Source organism: Neofelis nebulosa, chromosome 4 (assembly GCF_028018385.1).
Source record: "Neofelis nebulosa isolate mNeoNeb1 chromosome 4, mNeoNeb1.pri, whole genome shotgun sequence".
In the NCBI taxonomy this organism is placed as follows: domain Eukaryota; kingdom Metazoa; phylum Chordata; class Mammalia; order Carnivora; family Felidae; genus Neofelis; species Neofelis nebulosa.
Window position 1 is genome coordinate 18472453 of NC_080785.1, and position 20683 is coordinate 18493135.

At 39.1% G+C, this 20683-nt stretch overlaps 1 protein-coding gene across 2 annotated transcripts in view; it reads right to left on the reverse strand.

The window, feature by feature from the left end:
- The window catches only part of NUP205 (nucleoporin 205), an 88303-nt gene extending 68843 nt beyond the window's left edge, over positions 1–19460 (reverse strand). Inside the window, exons 1-7 of one of the 2 annotated variants that reach the window (XM_058724179.1) lie at positions 19248–19458; positions 11365–11507; positions 9969–10140; positions 7168–7312; positions 6623–6782; positions 5962–6190; positions 3221–3385 (exon numbers count right to left, since the gene is read on the reverse strand). In XM_058724179.1, coding sequence (XP_058580162.1) covers positions 3221–3385; positions 5962–6190; positions 6623–6782; positions 7168–7312; positions 9969–10140; positions 11365–11507; positions 19248–19275 — 1042 coding nt within the window. In that variant the 5' untranslated portion in view covers positions 19276–19458. Of the gene's footprint in view, positions 1–3220; positions 3386–5961; positions 6191–6622; positions 6783–7167; positions 7313–9968; positions 10141–11364; positions 11508–19247 lie in introns of both variants that reach the window. The other variant, XM_058724180.1, reaches the window with a different exon arrangement.
- Between the last annotated feature and the right edge of the window lie 1223 nt (positions 19461–20683).

Consider the following 20683-nt stretch of genomic DNA (forward strand, 5'->3'; position numbering starts at 1 on the left):
AAACTTCAAACAGGTATCTATCAATATATAGACCAATATAATGAAAACCACCCACCCCATCATCTAGCTTCGATATTATCTATCCATTTACAGTTAATCTTATCTCCTCTAGATCTCCATGCATTTCCAAATTAGATGAAAGCAAATGCCAGACTATTCAATATTTCACTCATAAGTATTTCAGTATACAACTCAAAAAGATTCTTTAAAAACAAAAGAAAAATAAGTGATACATACAAATACCATTATATCTCAATATCATTAAATCTTCAAAAAATTCCTCAGTATCAAATATCCACAAAGTAATCAAATTTACAACCGTCCCATGAATGTTATAAAAGATTTTAGTTTGGATTTTTGCTTTTTGTCTTTTGTGCAATCTGTTTGCTTGAATCAGAATCCAATTAAGATCTACAGATTGCGTTTGAGTGATACCTCTGTAGTGGGCTCCTCCTGTATCTTTTCAATTTTTCCCTTGCCCTTATCTGCAGTAGAAACTAGACTTTTATCCTGTAGTTTCCACAATGGTTTGATATCCATCCCAGTGGTACAGTTAACATATTCCTCTGTCCTCTGTTTATATTAAAAGTTGGCAGTTTGATCTACAGAGACTTTACTTATGTTCAATTTTTTGGTAAAATATGTCATAGGTACCGTTATGTCCTCAAGAAATAGATTGCTATTTACTTCTTTTAAATGTACATATAAATTGCTAGGTAACCTTGTGGTAATCCGGCTTTGGATAAGAACTGCTACATAGTTTATTCTCCTTGAGCATCATACAAATCAAATACATAGTGCGCTACTCAAAGTACATTTTCTTTTTCCTTTTCTTTAAGAAAGAGAGAGTACGAGCAGGGGAGGGACAGAGAGAGAGAAGAGAATCTTAAGCAGGTTCTGTGCTGTCGGCACATAGCCTGACGTTGGGGCTCAAACTCACAAAACTGTGAGATCATGACCTGAGCCAAAATCGAGTCAGACACTCAACTGACTGAGCAACCCAGGTATCCCTCAAAGTACCACCAATTTTCATTGCCTTGGAAGGGGTCAGGAACAGATAGAAGCCAAGAGCCTCAACCAGAGGAAAATAATGAGCTTTTATGTTTTATTTTGCATTTTGAAATAAAGCCTACCCATACCATACAAACTCCTTGAGAACAAAATAGTTTTTATTTTGACTAATAATACTTATTAAGATTATAAATTAAATATTAATAATAATTATTAATTACAAACCTTCACTTGAATTCAGAAATACTGGAATTAAAACTGCATGATGATCAATTCAAGAACTATTTCTTGAAGACTATTTAGGTAATAAAGCAGCATTAATATCTGAATTCTAGCACTTTTTAAAAAAAAAATTTTTTTTTAATGTTTATTTATTTTTAGAGAGACAGAGACAGGATGCGAGTGGGTTAGGGGCAGAGAGAGAGAAGGACACAGAATCTGAAGCAGGCTCCAGGCTCCGAGCTGTCAGTACAGAGCCCGACGCGGGGCTCAAACCCACGAGCCGTGAGATCATGACCCGAGCCGAAGTCGGATGCTTAACCGACTGACCCACCCAGGCGCCCCTGAATTCTAGCACTTTTTAAAATTCAAATTTCAGAAACTTTTTTAGTTTAAAAATGTTTAATTATAGTACCCCTAATTATCAAACTTATAAAAAAATATGAACATGTAAAACTAAAGAGAAGAAGTAGCCAAAGATTTGGGACTCGAAACTAGGTATGGAATCCTAAGCCTATTCTCATCAATAGCAAACTGTAACACATTCTTCTGTACCCTTCCAGATGAGGGCAAGATACAGTAAATCACAATATATGAAGTTAAGTACCACATACCCACTTAAAAGTTTAAAGGATAATTTTATGCCAGACAAGTATTAAAATAAGACTTGAAAATGACTAAGAGGTATAGTTCAGAAATAGAAGTTATGCACAAATATGAATGTCTAATTAGCCATGAATTAGCTTTAATATAAAAAATACTTGCCCAGCGCGCCTGGGTGGCTCAGTCGGTTAAGCGCCTGACTTCGGCTGGGGTCATGATCTCGCAGTCGGTGAGTTCGGGCCCCACGTCAGGCTCTGTGCTGACAGCTCACAGCCTGGAGCCTCCTTCGGATTCTGTGTCTCCTTCTCTTTCTGACCCCACCCCTCCATGCTCTGTCTCTGTCTCTATCTCTCTCTCTCAAAAATGAATAAACATTAAAAAAATTTTTGAAAAAAAATACTTGGCCAAAGAAAGACCCCCTAATACAAAAAAAAAAAAAAAAAAAATGCTTTCTGCAGTCTCCTTGTGAACAGTAGGACACTAGTGAACAAAACGTTCTAGATTCACATAATTGATAAGATACTAGAATCTGTTGACACTCCACAACTAGAAAACACTGATATGGATAATAAACCTTAATAAAATCTTTCCAGATCTACCATAAAAACAAGTGACAGTTCTTTGGGCTTCAAATTACAACAAAAACATAGTTCTCGTCCTGTTAAACCACTATAGTATGAGAATTACATGAATGTCAACAGCAGAACAGGATATGCTATAGTCAGTCATAGACTATTAAAGTCAGACTTCCACATCCATTCTTAACTGATCCAAATATCTCCTTTCTAATGTATTTTCTTTTAAAATAATACTAGTTTTTAATTTGTGAAAAATTATTTTGTGAAACCAAGGAAGAAAACGTAAAAAAAAGAAATTATAAATTTTAATTTAAAAAATTATTGTGATACTGCCATTTCAAAATTTTACTTTTTTTTTTTTAATGTTTTATTTTTTATTTTTGAGAGAGAGACAAAGTATGAGTGGGGAGGGACACAGAGGGAGACAGAATCCGAAGCAGGCTCCAGGCTCTGAACTGTCAGCACAGAGCCCGACACGGGGCTTGAACTCACAAACTGTGAGATTGTGACCTGAGCCAAAGTCGGACGCTCAACTGACGGAGCCACCCAGGTGCCCCTCAAAATTTTACACTCTTAAGGGAAAAAAGAAACTAAGAGCATTGTCACTGGTTCCAAGAAAGGGAAACCATATTTCATAAAATTTCTTTTGGGAGACCAGGACAAAAAAAGTCTGTATTTTACCACATTCCAAAGCTTCATTTAATACAACTCCAGATATCTTCCTATGCTCATGCTTATATGTCAAAGATAACATACCACTCAAGTTGACACGTTCTTTCTCATAAGAGAGTTACCTACAATCAATTTACCTGTCACATCAGGTAGCTGAGATATTCCTCTCAGTGCCAATGCCCAGGCAAGTCGAACTGTGGCTTGCAGCCCAGGCAGTTTCCAAAGCTGTGAGTCTTGAAGGCGGGAGTGAATTGTTGCAATGTATTGTCTTTCTGTCAATAGTGGAAGCTGATGAATCATATCTGAAAACACAAAAATAGACCACTATACCAACAAGTACAGAAATCCTCACTTTTGATACATAGGAATGATGGCTAAAGATCAGGAAATCGGAGTTCAATGAATTATCAAAGAATTATGACTAACCAAAAAATAGTGTTTGTGTTCGACAAACCAAAAAATACACTGTAAAAATTCTATACAAACTAATACTGAAAGAGGCAATTGACAATAATTCTAAATTTTAACTCTTTTTTCAATGGTTTTTTATAAGTATACTATAAAAATTTCTTAAAACAGTTAAAAAGCCACTCAGTTTTTCTGCATATAAATTCTAAAATCAATGCAATTTAAAGATCAAAAAAGATAGAATTTGGGGTGCCTGGCTGGCTCGATCAGTAATGCAGGCAACTCTTGATCTCGGGGTTATGAATTCGAGGCCCCTGTTGGATGTAGAGATAACTTAAAAGTAAAATCTTTAAAAAAAAAAAAAAGATAGAATTTTACTACATAAATAAATGCCTACATTAAAATATCAAGCAAAAACAGACCAAAACAAGAATTCAAATTGCAAACAAGCATCGACTGTGATTATAACAAATGAAATTGCTAAATAATAATTAAGTGATTTTCTATTTACAGTTCATACTCTGGTATTTCAAACAAGCATAGGATTCTGAATAAATGTAAAATGGGAGGTTGTGAAATCGAGCCCTGAGTCAGGCTGCACGGGGGTGTGGAACCTGCTTAAGATTCTCTCTCTCCCTCTTTCTCTGCCCCTTCCCTACTCTCTCTCTCTCCGAGAAGTCTGGGTGGTTCAGTTGGTTGAGCGTCCGACTTTGGCCCAGGTCATGATCTCATGTTCGTGAGTTCGAGCCCCACATCGGACTGGCTGCTGTCAGCACAGAGCCTGCTTTGGATCCTCTGTTCCCCTCTCTCTCTGCTCTTCCCCCACTTGTAAACTCTCTCTCAAAAACAATAAAAATTTTTTAAAAATCTAAAATGGGAAACACCACTGACACCTAAGACTTTACTTATTTTCTTGTCCTTCCTTTTGATGTCAGTGGTTCCCAATCTTTAATATTTTTTTTTTTTTAACGTTTATTTATTTTTCAGAGAGAGAGACAGAGTGCAAGCAGGGGAGGTGCAGAGAGAGAGGGAGACACAGAATCTGAACCAAGGCTCCAGGCTCTGAGCTGTCAGCACAGAGCCCAACGTGGGGCTCGAACTCACGGACACCAAGATCATGACCTGAGCTGCAGACGGATGCTCAACCGACTGAGCCACCCAGGCGTACCATATTTCTTTTATTTCTTAATGTTTATTTTTGAGAAAGAGAGTGCACGCACAGTGGGAGAGAGGCGGACAGAGGGTCTGAAGCGGGTTCTGTGCTGATAGCGGCTTCAGTGCAGCGAGCTTGATGTGGGGCTCAGACTCTTGGACTGCAAGATCATGACCTGAGCTGAAGTCAGATGCTCAACCAACTGAGCCACCCAGGTGCCCTAGTGGTTCCCAATCTTTAACCAAGAACACATTCTTTAATTTCCTGTAGTTTGAAAGTTTCTGTCTACTATTATACATGCGCTAATAATTCACTTCTCCCATTTATTAATCAAACATATACAGAACGACCAACAAGAAATCACAATTAAAACGAGTCAATCATCAGCATCCTAAATTCATAAAATTACAACCTAACACAAAAACCTTACATCCTAGCCTATGAAACTTTCCAGGCATTTCATTTCGCTGCTGCAAGTACCACTTACAAGGTTCCATGAACAGCTTGCCCCCACTTAATTCTGTGCTTCATTTCATTCAATACAGGAAATCTGACCAATGCCTTAAGTGGCAGCATTCCTATACGAGCACAGGCACCACTCTTTTTGTGGCGCACAAAGCACCGTGTGACGATCCGATTGGAGGAAAGGAGTACTTATGCCTTCCATAAGCCTTCCCTAATGTCTAAGGATGGCCACCAAAGATGAGTGGAAGAGGTCTATTCTCCCTACATACCTACCTATTGAAAGATGCCAACAATACGGTCAAAAGTGGACAGGGGATAACTGTTAGAATAACTATAAACACCTGTGACGCTAAGGGCAATAATCTTCTCTGCAGGAATCATTTTTGAGATCCTCTTTTCTAAGCAGTAATTATGAATAAGGTCACCAAGTAAAAATTTTATATACTTCAGAGACAACATAAATCAAAGATGATATATTACTAAAAATGATAGTTACCCTCCCCTAGAATGTTTTCATGAAAGGTCTGAAATGTGAATAAAATGTAAAGAAACAAGCAATTATGTAAATTACGCATGGAGAACTCATGAACATATATTGCGTAATCTTTATCACTTTCCTATTCCAAAACTGAAAAGGACAATAAAGACATCTAACAGAGCGCAGAATTTTTTAAATGTCATCTTTTATGTAAATACTCAAATATGGATGAACTGCACACACGGGAATAAATACAGGAATAAAATGTACAATTTCTTACGTTAGTTAAAATACTGCCCTTCTTAAATGTTATCTCCATAATTTAATCTCATTTTTAAAAAAGTAAATGTATTAATAGGTATAAAATCCAATACCATCTCGTTCCTCTGTGCTTTGTTCTATAAAACTGATATCAAAGCAGTACAGAAGTGCCATAAGAAGAGCCAGATTCACTGCATCCAATGAACCATTAGCCTCAACTGTCACTTTTTCCAAATGTCCAATAAGAAGCAGAGTGTCATCTTTGCCTAAAGGTGACTGACAAGCCCAGGCAAAAAGGCTTTCTGCCAGAGACTGCCTGCACTCCTTGATAAGATCAGAAACCTAGAAAGAAAAATGTATGATTGTTAGTACACAGAAATCACAGTGAAACCCGGTCTTCTTCCAAAAGTGTAAACTACCTTTTCCAAAGCTAAGCAACTAAATAAATCTATCTGAATCCACAAGTGACCCTAACCTGTCACCTCTGGAATTCTAAACAAACCCTACTGTTAATTCCTCATTTTACGTTCCAAGCTCTGTTATGGGATGACCAATTTCTTGAAGAGTTCATTCCAGGAAAAGAGCTACAACGGCATATAAGTGACGAGAAAGAAGTGAAAACAGCTACAAGCCACTTTTGGACACAGATGCCTACACATTTTAACGTACATTAGCAATTTTCTATGCCCACGTTCTAATTGTTCTAATCGTCATGACTTTTCTGCCCGAGACCTGACATAGACAACCCATGAACAGATCTCAGTGAACCCTTGCCTCTTTTCGATGTTTTTCACTGCCCAAACCTCTCTCCCGCTGTAGCTTCTCAAACTCATTGTTCACATCAATCTGTGACACCAGAGTAAGCACTTTATAAGTCAATCCTTGCTCCATCAGTTCATCTGTAAAGCGTGTTGTCATGGAAACCAGCTCTGGACTGTAACGAAAAGAAATCAATAGAGAAAGTTACAATGAACGGTAATGCATACACTTCTTCACCTTACAGATATAGCAAATGCTGTTGACAATAATGTTACATTACTGGACAAAACAGGATGAATTATAACCCAGCTCTTTTAGTTCTTTCTAGATAACTAGGCATCAATAAACTTCTAAGCATGCTTCTTTTTTGTTAACAAAATAAAGCAGCTTTAATCTGTTATTCTTTACAGAATAAGGAAGTATTTATTGCTCGGCTGTGTTACATATCTTACTTAAATTATACATACTGGAAGGAGAAATTTACGTTATTTCTAATAATAAATTAATAAATCTTCAGATAATTTTTAATAAAGCCTTGAAATCCTAAGAAGCAAACAGACCTGAGTTCAAGGGTCCACGTCTTTCCTCGTCTAGACTGTATCAAGGCTTTCAGGGAATTTGCAATGCACCGCTTTCCATCCCAGTATAAAAGAACAGCTACTAGTCCTCTGGTGAGACCAGGAAAATGGGGCTGTTGGTGCTCTCCTAGAAAAGGGAGTTGAGAAACAATTTAGTAAATACACACATGTGTTTAGGATGAGACCAAAATGACTATACCAATGTTCAGTTCAAAGAAATCACAGGACCTCAGGGTTCAACGGGCCCTAAGGGTCCTCTACTTCAAACACCCGTCTACTGTTTTCCTTCTTCCCTAACATCTACAAGAGGCCATCCAACTTGTGCCAGGACACTGGCAGTAACGGAATTCAGCATTTCCCAAACGCTCAATCTCACCTTTATCTCTGATTTCTATGTGCTGGGGAACAATCTTTCGGTCTCACTACTGTCCACTGAATCCAATGTTGTTTAATGCCCATTTTACCCTCTTTCACATGAAATCTTTCCAATATTTGGACGTTTCTTCCCCTCAAGTTTTCTCTGAAAATTAACTTTTCCTGTTTCCAGTTCCCTCAACGTTTTAACTGCTCTCTTTTGAGTAATTTCCACTTTGTCTTTTTTAGTTTCAGTTTCATTTCCTAAGATTGTCTTTTCCCCATAGCACAATCAGTCCACTCTCTCTTGTCCCCAAATTCATTTCACTGCTTCACACTTCTGTGCAGGCCATTTCTTGTGCCTGGATGCCCTTCGTCCTCCTGAATGCACACCTATTCTACTCAACATGTGCCTACTCATATTTCAACACCTACCTTAGGCCGCATGATCTTTATGAAGACTTCTCTGTACACCCTGAGGTCAATTCAATTTAATCTCTTTGCCTCTGGACCATCACTAAATCTTGCATAAACCGGCATTAATGCACCTAATTGTGTCATAATTATTTGTCCCCATGTCTTTCCCAGTTACTAGACTATGAGCTCATTCACACTAGTTGTTTTATTCATGCTTCTCTTCCTGAAGCCTTAACACAGTGCCTGGCCCATGGTAAAAATAAAATAAATGTTAAATCAAAGTTCTGAGTTAAACTAAAACTCAAGCATATCCAGTTAACATTTCCATCACAGAATGGAAAAACTACCTTCCTCATTCTCAATACCGTACTACTTTTAATGCAGCCTTAGGTCAAAAAGGATTTTGGAAGCCACATGACATCTTTAAACATATGAAACTTTTTCAATTAAAATGCCCATGAGAATGCAAGCTGGTGCAGCCACTCTGGAAAACAGTATGGAGGTTCCTCAAAAAACTAAAAATAGAACTACCCTACGACCCAGCAATTGCACTACTAGGCATTTATCCACGGGATACAGGTGTGCTGTTTTGAAGGGACACATGCACCCCCATGTTTATAGCAGCTCTATCAACAATAGCCAAAGTATGGGAAGAGCCCAAATGTCCATCGATGGATGAACGGATAAAGAAGATGTGGTATATAGATATATGTATATATACAATGGAGTATTACTCGGCAATCAAAAAGAATGAAATCTTGCCATTTGCAACTACGTGCATGGAACTGGGGGGTATCATGCTAAGTGAAATTAGTCAGAGAAAGACAAACATCATATGACTTCACTCATATAAGGACTTTAAGAGACAAAACAGATGAACACAAGGGAAGGGAAACAAAAATAATATAAAAACAGGGAGGGGGACAAAACAGAAGAGACTCATAAATATGGAGAACAAACTGAGGATTACAGGAGGGGTTGTGGGAGAAGGGATGGGCTAAATGGGTAAGGGGCACTAAGGAATCTACTCCTGAAATCACTGTTGCACTATATGCTAACTGATTTGGATGTAAATTTTGAAAAATAAAAAAATTTTAAAAATGCCCACGAGGCTTCTTCACAAGGCTCCTCTGCTATAATGAAAATGAATTGCTTACTTTATGGAAATTTCAACTTTTTCTCTATATAGCAGCCAGAGAAATAATTTCAAATTTTTTCTGGATTATGTAACTCTTCTGCTTAAAGCCCCTGTCAGCAACTTTCCATCACAATCAATTAGAATAAAATCCAAATAATTTTCTTTGCCTGCAAGACTGAATGTGATCTAATTCCTGCTCTCTCCCTACCCTCCCTCACCCTCCCCGTCTTTGTGAGGCTCCTGCATCCTTCTATCCATGGTCTTTTTATTCTACAGTGTGCCTTTGGCCTCACCTCAAGCACTTGCTGCTTGGTCTGTCTGGGTCACCAACAACTCTAGTACCCTATCATCATGGAGGTCTCAGGTCATATGTCCCAGAGAAGCCTTCTCTAAATACCCTATTTAGAGTTGCCCTCTAGCAGTCCCCCATCTCTCTATAGCCCATTGCCTTGTTTTATTTTCTTCCTAGTAGTATTATTAAAATTCTTGTTTTTAACCCATTCGCTTATCTGAACCCCCCCCCACCTCAAAAAGAAACTCCAAAAAAGCAGTGACCTTTCTTTCTTACTCATTCTATGACAATAAATTCTTTGTGCTATAAAATTTGTGAGATAAGCCAATGATTCTTTGCTAGTAAATTACCATGTAAAAGCCTATCTTAAAACAGTTAAATTACCTTTCACAACTTCAGTCACCAAAGCCTTCCCATTAGTCAAAGATAAACAAAAGGAGATGTTTTGAATATGGCTTTTCGAATAAACTGCATCCTTAGAAACTACTCTGGAACCTAAATGATACAACACTATAAATCCTGAGCAAATGACTTTATAGTTCTGTCCTCCCTTACCATAGGGTCAATTAAATGTCAACCTACCGGCGAGGAGAAGCTCAACAGCTGCCAATTCTCCAATATCAAAAAGGTCACTAAGGATAAAGGCTTCTTTAATGAGCTGTTCAGGAAGAAGTCGGGTCCCCTGTTGACCCTGGATGGCGACTCCCTCTGTACTGGCTTTCTGAACCTTTTCGTGTTGTTGGACATTTTTTGGCTACAATGGCAAAAATAAATAAAATCAGGTGATGAAATAGTATCCTGGAGACAAGGTCTTAATTATTACCTAGAGAAGTTAATTCATGATAAGGTAGATTGGTAATGTGACAAAAGAAGTACTGTTTATCAGACGATCTACAATTAGACCTTTATGAGGTAACACTTCCTATTTGTTCCAGCACTTTACGCTATTACTACCTTCTCAATAATTGCCCCTGCTAACCTCTGAAATACAAAATTTTGAGAAAGCACAAACAGTATACTATTTTTCAAGTCTGTAAGAAACTTTTCCAGTTATACATTTAATAAATAAAAACATAAGGTCTTCAAGAGGGAAATAACAAATATATACAGGAACTGTTGAATCAATCAGTAGGGCTAGTGATAGTTTATTAGTATATTATGTAAAATGTAGTCTTATTCCCAAAAAAATTCTTACTTGGTTCAGATAGTTAACAAATAACATATAGTATAGAATTATTTGATGGATCACAGTCTTAGAAATTTATATCTGGAAGAAGGCCACATAGGACATTTAAATCCAACTCCTCTATTAACAGATGGAAAAGCTGATGCCCAGATAAGTCAGGTGACCTCCCTGTCCTACAACTCTAGTGGTAGAGCCAAGACTGGAACTCAGCTCAACTGGCTCCCAGGGTAGGGCTCTTTCTACTAAAGAGAGAGAAAAAAAAAAAAAAAAAAAGCTAAAAAGCAAAAGGTCATTTCTGGTAAGACAAACGGTTCTTGTTAGTCTACAAAAGAAAATTATCAAACAGCAAGGAAAGGAATTTCCAAATAAGAATTCCCTACACTGAAGTATTCTCTCCCTGGTTGAAAGGGATTTCAAGATGCAGTGAGTAAACACACAGGAATTCATTAGTTCAGCTAACACAACTTACATAACATTATGAAGAGTTAAAATGTTGAAAGTGTACCTGGAAATAAACAAAATAATCAATCTTACTGAGCTTAGATATATTAACTATACGTCAGAAATTCCAAGGACACTCACAATTCTGGAATATACTACACTTTATAAATTGCATTCAAATATTACTAAGATATCTCCTGGCTAGAGATAAATACATATTAACTTCTATGGAGAACAAAAAGAAGATAATAACTGCTCCTAGGAAAAATTACAGTTTTAGAGAAAACTTGAATCAGTGGACTAGGACAAGTACAAAAGCATATCCAAGAAGCAAAAAAGAAAATTTCCTACTGGGTTTCTGAACAGTGAGATGAAGTCAGGTTTGTGTTTCTTCAAGATCATGTCAAGAAGGTGGACAGCTTCAGGTTGTCTTCTCCAAAGAGCATTTCCCACTGTTTGCCAAATGTCTTTGTACGGACCCCACAGACTAGCAGCTTCAAGAAAAAATCGATAAAACCAGCATCAAATACGACACACATGTGGAAAATAACATAAGGTTGCTGTCTACATATTTCAGTCACACTCATCATGGCTACTTTTAAATATGCAGAGTTAGACATATAAACCAAACATTAATATACAAGCACAGGTATCAGATTTCTCAAAAACAATATAAGCATCATTTTGTCTAGCTTAATATAACATAAAGTAAATCCCAACTTGAAAGTGGAATATCTGCTATGGTTTTCCCACTTTATTAGCTGTATGACATGGAGCAAGGAAATAACCTCACTAGATGATATCTACATCATAGGGGCAAAGGGATTAAATGAGATAAACTAGGTAAAACACACATTACAGTGACTGGCATATCATAGGCATTCAATAAATACAAATCCCTATCATCCAAATAAAAGCAGGAGTAGGGACTAAAGATCAGATTTTGTAAAACTTAGCAGCTCAAAAAAAAAAAAAAAAAAGGCAGTTTATTTTGGCTAGGACACTAGCTATTAAAAAACAACACAGAGGGGCGCCTGAGTGGCTCAGTCAGTGACGTGTCTGACTTCAACTCAGGTCATGATCTCACAGTTTGTGAGTTCGAGCCCCGCGTCAGGCTCTGTGCTGACAGCTCAGAGCCTGGGGCCTGCTTTAGATTATGTGTCTCACTCTCTCTCTGACCCTCCTCTGCTCACACTCTGTCTGTCTCTCTTTCTCTCTGAAAAATAAAATAAACATTAAAAAAATTTTTTTTTGATTTTTTAAAAAAATTTAAAATGTTTTTTTAAAAACATAAATATGGAACACTTTTGTAAATTTATATAAGTAATACTGAGCTTTTGCCATGTGCTACTGAGCGTGGTTCTGAGCTCTTTCCACGGATTATTTTATTTCAGAACACTATGAGGTCAGCACTCTGTCTTCTTCCATTTTATAGATGTGGAAATTGAGGCAGAGGGGGCAAGAAACTCACCCAGGGACACACTGGATACATGGATTATGAACCCTGGCAGTTTGTCATCAGAATGTGCCTTAACTACTAAACTATATTACTTCCATACCTAACACGTGGAAAATGAAAATGTCTGAAATAAATATAGGTATTTCTGACACATCTGGTAAGTGAAATTAAGATCATATCTAGACATACCTAGGCAAATTCATCTAAACTCAGCCAAATTCACTTATCTAAAAATGTCTTATCTAAAAATGTTTCAGCCCATAAATAAACAATAAAATATTATAGGGGACAGGAGAAACAATCTGATCTTTAAAAACTCAAAATCAGGGGCGCCTGGGTGGCTCAGTTGGTTGAGCATCCGACTTCGGCTCAGGTCATGATCTTGCAGTTCGTGAGTTTGAGCCTCGCGTCGGGCTCTGTGCTGACAGCTCAGAGCCTGGAGCCTGTTTCAGATTCTGTGTCTCCCTCTCTCTCTACCCCTTCCCCACTCATGCTCTGTCTCTCTCTGTCTCTCAAAAATGAATCAAGTTAACAAAAAAATTTTTTTTAAAAACCTCAAAATCAAATTCTAGAGACAGCATATGTAAATGAAAAATCTCAATAACAATAGTACAAAAAAGGGAATATCATTGCTGGCACAAAAAAATAAGAATTTCAAAAGATCAAAATGATGGTCAAGAATTTCTAAGGGATGGCTGCACTTGTGCAGCAATTTGGGGAAAATCTGGGTAACAAAGCACAGCCAAGAGAAAGCAGGAGCTAAGGCTCAAAGGCAGGTGCAAAAGTGTAAAAGAGAATTCAAAGAGCCATAGTGGAATTAAAGAGTAACGGCTTTCAAACTTTTGTGACTAGAACCCGCGGTAAGAAATATTCCATATCTCAACCCAGTAACTACATAAAACTGAAAAGTTGTATATAAAATACTAATATTCATTCAATCCGTGCACTCTGATATTTTGTATCATGTTATTTTATTCATGAAATAAATTTATGAAATTCATGAAATATATTTTAGACCCACTGTTTGAATAACACTCCCTGAAGACCCAAGTTTCTGTTTGTAAACAATCAGATATGGTGCCCATATGTGTTTATAAAGACTCTGAAAAGGAAACTAGTCAAAACCAATCAGTCACTCCAGAAACGTGGAACTAATCTATAGCCTGAACTATAAACATGTTTAACTTCTCTCTGAGAAAGCACAAATCCAAACAAACCTACCAGGGAAGTAAGATGGCATGATAATGCAACCTAATTAAATGTGTTAAATGTTCACTGTAGTATAAGCAATATTGTCATAAAAAGACAATGCATTGGGAAAATTCTTTTAAGGGGGAAAATGTGCATGGTGAAGAATAGACTAAAATGGTCAAACCACATCATTCATTCACTCAACAAGTATTTACTGAGGACTTCCTATGTGCCAGGGACTACAGACCAAGCAAGATAGACAGTATGCCAGTCCTCATGGAACTCAGAGATTGACACAGAGGAAGACATTAAACACAGAATTCAAAATACAATGATCAGTATAATAAAAGATGATGGAGAACTGCTAGGAGAACATATAAAAGGGAGAACCTAGCCTAACCTAATCTGAAGGGGAGGGCAGGAAGCCATAGGTCTTTGGTGTGGGGATGTGGGAGATGGGAATCAGCAGGTCTAGACCTCACATTAAGAGTAATCAGTCCACTCCCTGCTTTGCTTCTATTCTTGACAATCTTCGGATTAAAAAATATCATTTATTACGTAAATTTCTAGAGTAAAAGCTGTGCTGACCAACCAACATGAGTACCCACGCAGATACACTTCTCATTAAAGATCAATAGATTGAGGGGCACCTGGGTGGCTCAGTCGGTTAAGCATCCGACTTCGGCTCAGGTCACGATCTCACGGTCCGTGGGTTCGAGCCCCGCGTCGGGCTCTGGGCTGATGGCTCAGAGCCTGCTTCCGATTCTGTGTCTCCCTCTCTCTCTGCCCCTCCCCTGTTCATGCTCTGTCTCTCTCTGTCTCAAAAATAAATAAATGTTAAAAAAAAAAATTAAAAAAAAAAAATCAATAGATTGAAACACTAGTTTACATATCTGTCTTTTCTGAGTCTGATTAGAGAAAATCAATGACTAGGATCCAATCAACTCTGGATACACTAACAAATAAGAGCTCAGGCCTGCCAAAACGAGAACCCAACCCCTAAATCCTGTAGACCACAGTGAGGTACTAGTTGGCTGATGACTAGCTGACTCCCCTAGAGATCATTTTCTTAGCTCTCGATACCTGCAAAGGATAGAGTAGGTTTGAGCCTCAGATTCCAGGCCAAGATGGAATTTTTCCTATTAGTAAGTAGAAAAAGTTTCAAGTAGTACGTGACAACACAAAACTCATAGTACAGGGCACTGGTGTGGTTGCTGGATTAAGTAGAACACCGAGTGTCAGGAACCAAGGATGAGTGGTGGGTAAGCTGCTAATAAGGTGATGCAACCTAAAGTAGGATGAGGGCAGTCAAACCAAAAGAAAAGGCCTGTTAGAAGAGCCAGAACTGGTAACTGATGGGCACGGGGTACAAAAGAAAGGTATCAAGGGGTGCCTGGTTGGCTCAGTCAGTTGAGTACGTGACTCTTGATTTCAGGGTAGTGAGTCTGAGTCACCTGTTAGGTATAGAAATATTTAAAAGTAAAATCTGTAAAAAAAAAAAAAAAAAAAAAAGGCATCAAAAATGACTCTAGGCCAACTTGAAATCTGCTTAACCACAGGTATTTAAAAATTCTGACAGAGGTGCCTGGGTGGCTCAGTGGGTTGAACATCCAACTCTTGATTTCAGTTCATTTCATGATCTCATGGTTTGTGAGTTTGGGCCCCATGTTGGGCTCCACACTGACAGCACAGAGCCTACTTGGGACTCTCTCTCTCACGCTCTCTGCCACTCCCTCCCTCTCTCTCAAAATAAATTAATTCATTGAAAAAAAATCGGGGCCCCTGGGTGGCTCAGTCAGTTAAGCATCAGGCTTCAGCTCAGGTCATGTTCTCATGGTTGTGGGTTCCGGCCCTGCGTCAGGCTGGCTGCTGACAGCTCAGAACCTGGAGCCTGCTTTGGATTCTGTGTCTCCCTTGCTCTCTGCCCCTCCCCCCCAAAAAAATAAACATTAAAAAAATAATAAATAAATAAATAAAAATTCTAACAAAGAGCTGACAAAAGTACATTCTCTTTTCTAAAAGTCAACACTTAATATACAACAGAACCTCTGAAGAACCAATAAATTTGTTTGTATTAAGCATACTTAGCCATTATAAGCTGACTGAGTTCTAGAGAAAAACTGCCCCCCTTTTAGGAGACAAGGAGGAATCCATTAACTGGTCAAAAATCTACCAAAAACCTCATGTCTACTGGCATCCTTAGTCTGTCATTAACATCAATCCACCACAGAAGGTAAGTGCAACAAAGAGTTTTCACTGGTTTGTCTTTCGTTGGCTAATTTTCATAAATATCTTTCTGTGATTACAAATGAAAAGAGGCTATAAATTCTTCCAAATTACTACTTATGTAGTAAGGAAATCATTTACATCAGCAAATCACATTTATTCACTCATTTATCATGTACCAGGTACTGGTGAGCTTACAGTGTAGGCACCAAACACAGTAATCATGTAGCCAGACATAAGGGTAATGTCGAACGCGGCCAAGTGCGATGAAGGAGAGGTACCCAGGGCAAGAGATCACAGAAATTGAGGAACCTGACCTGGTCAAGGAGGTCAGGGAAGGGAAGGATTCCTTGAGTAAGTGATGATTAGGACAAAATCTGAAGATGAAGAATGGAGTTAACTGAAGGGTAGGAGGTAAAGACATGCATTCCAGAAGAGAGGACAGCGTGGGTTCCCATGGTAAAAGGGTACACTGCACTCCCAAAGAAGCGAACAAGCCAAGCGCTAGAGTTCAGAAAACAAGGGCAGGTAAGGGAGGCAACCAGCACAGCAAGCAGAGGTCCCTAGCCCATGTTAAGGATGTTGGTCTACACCCTAAAAGATCAAACAAGATAAAGACTTTAAAGGTCTGCTTAGTGCTTAGTGAAACAGAAAAGCAAGTTAACCTTACTGAGAGCTGTTTAGGAAGACGGGAAGAGACTAGAGTGAGTAGAGGAAGAAGGGGTATGGAAATGGTACCATTGAAGAGTGACAAATATCTTGTAAGGTCTAACTGTGAAAAAGAGTAAGAGGACGGTAACTGGAACGAGGCATGAGATCAAGATCAAAAGGGGCTAGCCAATGACTGCCAGTGGCCAGAGGGGGTAAAGAAAAAAGATCAAAAGGGAAGGTAAATGGAAAGAGAAGGGTAATAGGGAGAAGGGCATAAAAGGTGGGATTTAACTTAGATACAGGGAAATGGGTAAAAAGGGTACAGATATATCTAGGTTTCTAGGCTTGGGGGGTGAACAGAGAGCTCATGCCTATTGGCTTCTATTTTGTTTGTGACTAGGAGGCTGAGGGGTCAGACGGAAGTTAAACAGATTTCAAGAGGATGGAAAAGGTCCGAACTAGTCACTGCTCTGAACAGGACAGGGGTGACCAGACTGCCATAGAAGGCCTGGTTGCTTACGATAAGCCTGTACGACCACTCAGCTGGGAGGATGCAGGTCACAATACCAGTAAATCATGCAGCTGCAACTCAAGCACAGGTCTTAGACTCTACAACCTCTATTTTTCCCTGTCTATGTCTGTGTGTGTGTGTGTGTGTGCGCACGTGCACGCATGTGGGGTAAAAAACACCTAACGCACAATCTGCAATCTGAAACATCTTTAAGTGTACAGCTCAGTACTGTTAAGGGCATTCACACTGTTATACAACAGATGTACAGATCTTTTTTATCTTGCACAACTGAAACTCTACCCATTTAACAACTCTCCATTTCCCCTTTCCCTCAGGTAACTAACATTCTTTGTTTCTGTGAGATTTGACTACTTTAGATACCAAATACAGATGGAATCATACAGTATTTATTTTTGTGACTGGCTTACTTCACTTAACAGAACGTCCTCAAGGGTTTATCCATGTTGTAGCATGTGACAGGATTTCCTTTTTAAGGGCAAATCATATCCCATTCCAGGTATATACTACATTTTGTTTATCCCACTCATACATCTATGGCTGTTTATATACACATATATGCATATACATACATATATATATATAATATATATATAATTTATTCTGACTATTGGCTGTGAAAAATGTTTCTTTTCTATGGTGTCAATTACACACTCCTGTCACAAGTCCTTATTATACAATGTATACTCTGCATTAGTGGGTAACTCCTTTTCTTCCTTTCTTCAATGATTTATGTTTACTGATAGTAACTTGGGACATGTACTAAAGAAGGGATATAACCACACATACAACATGCAAGCCCTGCTTTTATGATTACATCTGGGTAGGAGACTGGGACAGCAAATATTAAGAACAGAACTTCATTACCAGCATCCATATACACATAAACTTGATGTAATAAAATGAATTAGGTTGCACTTGTAGTTTAAGTACCTAAGACTGGCTTACCATCATTTGTTGTACAACCTTGGGGAAATTAAACACCCTAAGCCTTTATTTCCCAATCTGTATTTAACAGCAGCTACCCCACAGGTGTACAAAAGGGATTAAATGAGACAATGCAAATAGGATACATAGTACAGTGACTGGGACATACCAGGTGCTCAACAAACACAATCCTTCATCATTATAAAATAATTTATGACCGTGTTTCTGAAATGGTTTGATTTGAAAAACTCAAATTTAGACAACTTTACAAGGATATCAGTCCTGTGGAAAGTAGAACGAGCACCCCCACACATACACCAAAAAAAAAAAAAAAAAAAAAAAAAAGACTGCAAGACAGGAAAAGAAAAAGGGCCCAGTAAATCTCACTCGAGCGCTCTTAATTAAACCGAAGAAGCTAACTGCACCTCATTCTGGGCAGGAAATTCTCCGTTTTCAGAACCTCTCTACCCTGGGCAGGATTTGGGGCATCCTTGCCCCGCCCATTAGGCGCCAGGAATTGTGACAATCAAAATGCACCCAACTCTTTCAAAAGACTCTGGAGGCGGTACCGCCCAAAGTTGAGAATCACCAAAAGAGAACCCACCCCAAATCTTCCGGAGCTCCTTTTACTACCTTCTGGATTCTATCCCGCCCAGAAGATCTGCTCCAAAGGCAGAGGGGTATACGGGGGCGCGCGCCACATGCGCAGAGCTGGGAGTCATCTGCTGAGTCCGTGGCACCCCCGCCCCAGCCACCTTCCAGATTGCAGACTTCATAATCCAAGATCCTCCCTTCCAACAGGACCGCTCAACATCCCTGAGGGGCTGCGCTGCCTTCTGAGGTGCTAGCTTTCAGCCTGCGCTCCTGACTGATCATTATCTCGGGTCCTCCGGCCTCACTGCCGGAGACTTGCGTATGTGATAGGCGAAATCCGGGCCACCGACACAAAATGGAGTGGGGAGTTGAAGGAACAAGGCTCAGCCCCGGGCCGCAAGAGACTGAACGCCGGGTTCCAGTGGACCAAGCCTCCTTGCCTCCACCCTAAAACCCCAACTCGAGGACTGGAGCCGCAGCGCCGACGCGCGCCATTCAAACTGGAGAGGGGTGGGACTCTAGGCCCAGAGCGAGGGAAGAGCAGACACCATCCCAAAGTGGAGGCCTGGACTGCGAGGAACCTCACAGTGCGGATCTCTCCCTGAAGAACCGGACGTTGCCCTGCCCCAGTTTCCCTTCTGCCCCGGTTGCCCTTACCCGAATTTACCGCCAACAGCGTCGCCATCTTGGAGGCCACTAACGGAGCCCTCCTGCTGCACGGAAGCCCCAGAAAAGGGTGAGGCTGCCCAAAGCTATGCCTGAACAGAGAGGTACCACGCTGTCTCGGAATGTCACGCTCGACACACTCCGGCGGACGAAGACTTAAAAATCTGCCCTAGTCACATATGTCAATTTTCGCCGCGATATTCTCATTCAAGTTAGGCGAGGGCAACCCGTTCCGAGACGCGAAGTCCTCGATATGACGTTGGTCGTGCAGTGCATTCTGGGACTTGTAGTTTCTTTTTAATGATAAATGAAGTTTAAGCGCAACATAAGGCTAATTATTGAAATTACGGCTCTTTATGATATTAAAAAAGCCGTAAACTCAAGTCGTTATCTCTATGTCAAATGAAATATTCCTTGCATCTCTCTCTTACTTTGAGGAGTGTAGTGGGGTGCAAGGTATCTAAATCTAAAAAAGCCATTTATTTGATCAGTTACAAAACTAGGTTTTCATTACATTTCAATATGTCAAGCAGGCTGCGTCAACGTAGTTGCATAGACTGAAACAAATCAAAGTGAAACAAATGATAACTTTTCATTATGACATTTTCAAACGTATACAAAAGTAGAATAACGAACGCCCAGCTTCAATCACGTGGCCAATTCCTGTACTCCACCCCAACACAAGATATATTTTTGAAGAAATTTCCAGACAGATCATCTCATAAATACCAAATATTTTTCTACCTCAGCACCCCCAAATATCTGGATCTTTTTTCAATTATTAAATTTTAGTTTGCTTATTTTCAAATTAAAATATAGTCATTACCATTTACTATCATATGCCAGATGTTTATTACAAATTTGACATTATTGGACAAGGTAATAATTATTATGTCATCTCATTTAATCCCCTAAACAATCCCGCTAGGTAAATGGTGTAATTATAGCTGCTTCTCTCAGAGATGTTCCACATGCCTTACAATTTCAGTTTGTCAACTCCTCTAGCATTCCACTGAGGCTGGGAGGAAATAAGAGTTTATATTTCTATTTCACTGTTGGAAATCAGAATTACATAACGTAGACACAATCAAAGCAGACATATTCATTCTTTTGAACAAATAGTATTCAGTGACACAATGTACATTAGGTGGAACACAAAAGTCACTGATGAGTTGTTTGAAAGTCATTGTTTATATATAGACACAGATGCCAGACTACCATCAAAGTGGTTTTAAGGAGTGAAGGGGAAGAGAGAATGAAAAGGCAAAGCGATATTTCCCGAAGTTTAGCGTGAAAGTGAGAAAAATATTGAGCAGAAACTTGGCAAAGTGGCATTTAAAGATTTTTCTCTCTCAGCACAACTATTACAAACCCCCCTCCTCCCTGCATGCCCACACACTTCCCTCTAAGTAGATCACTTTGCTTTC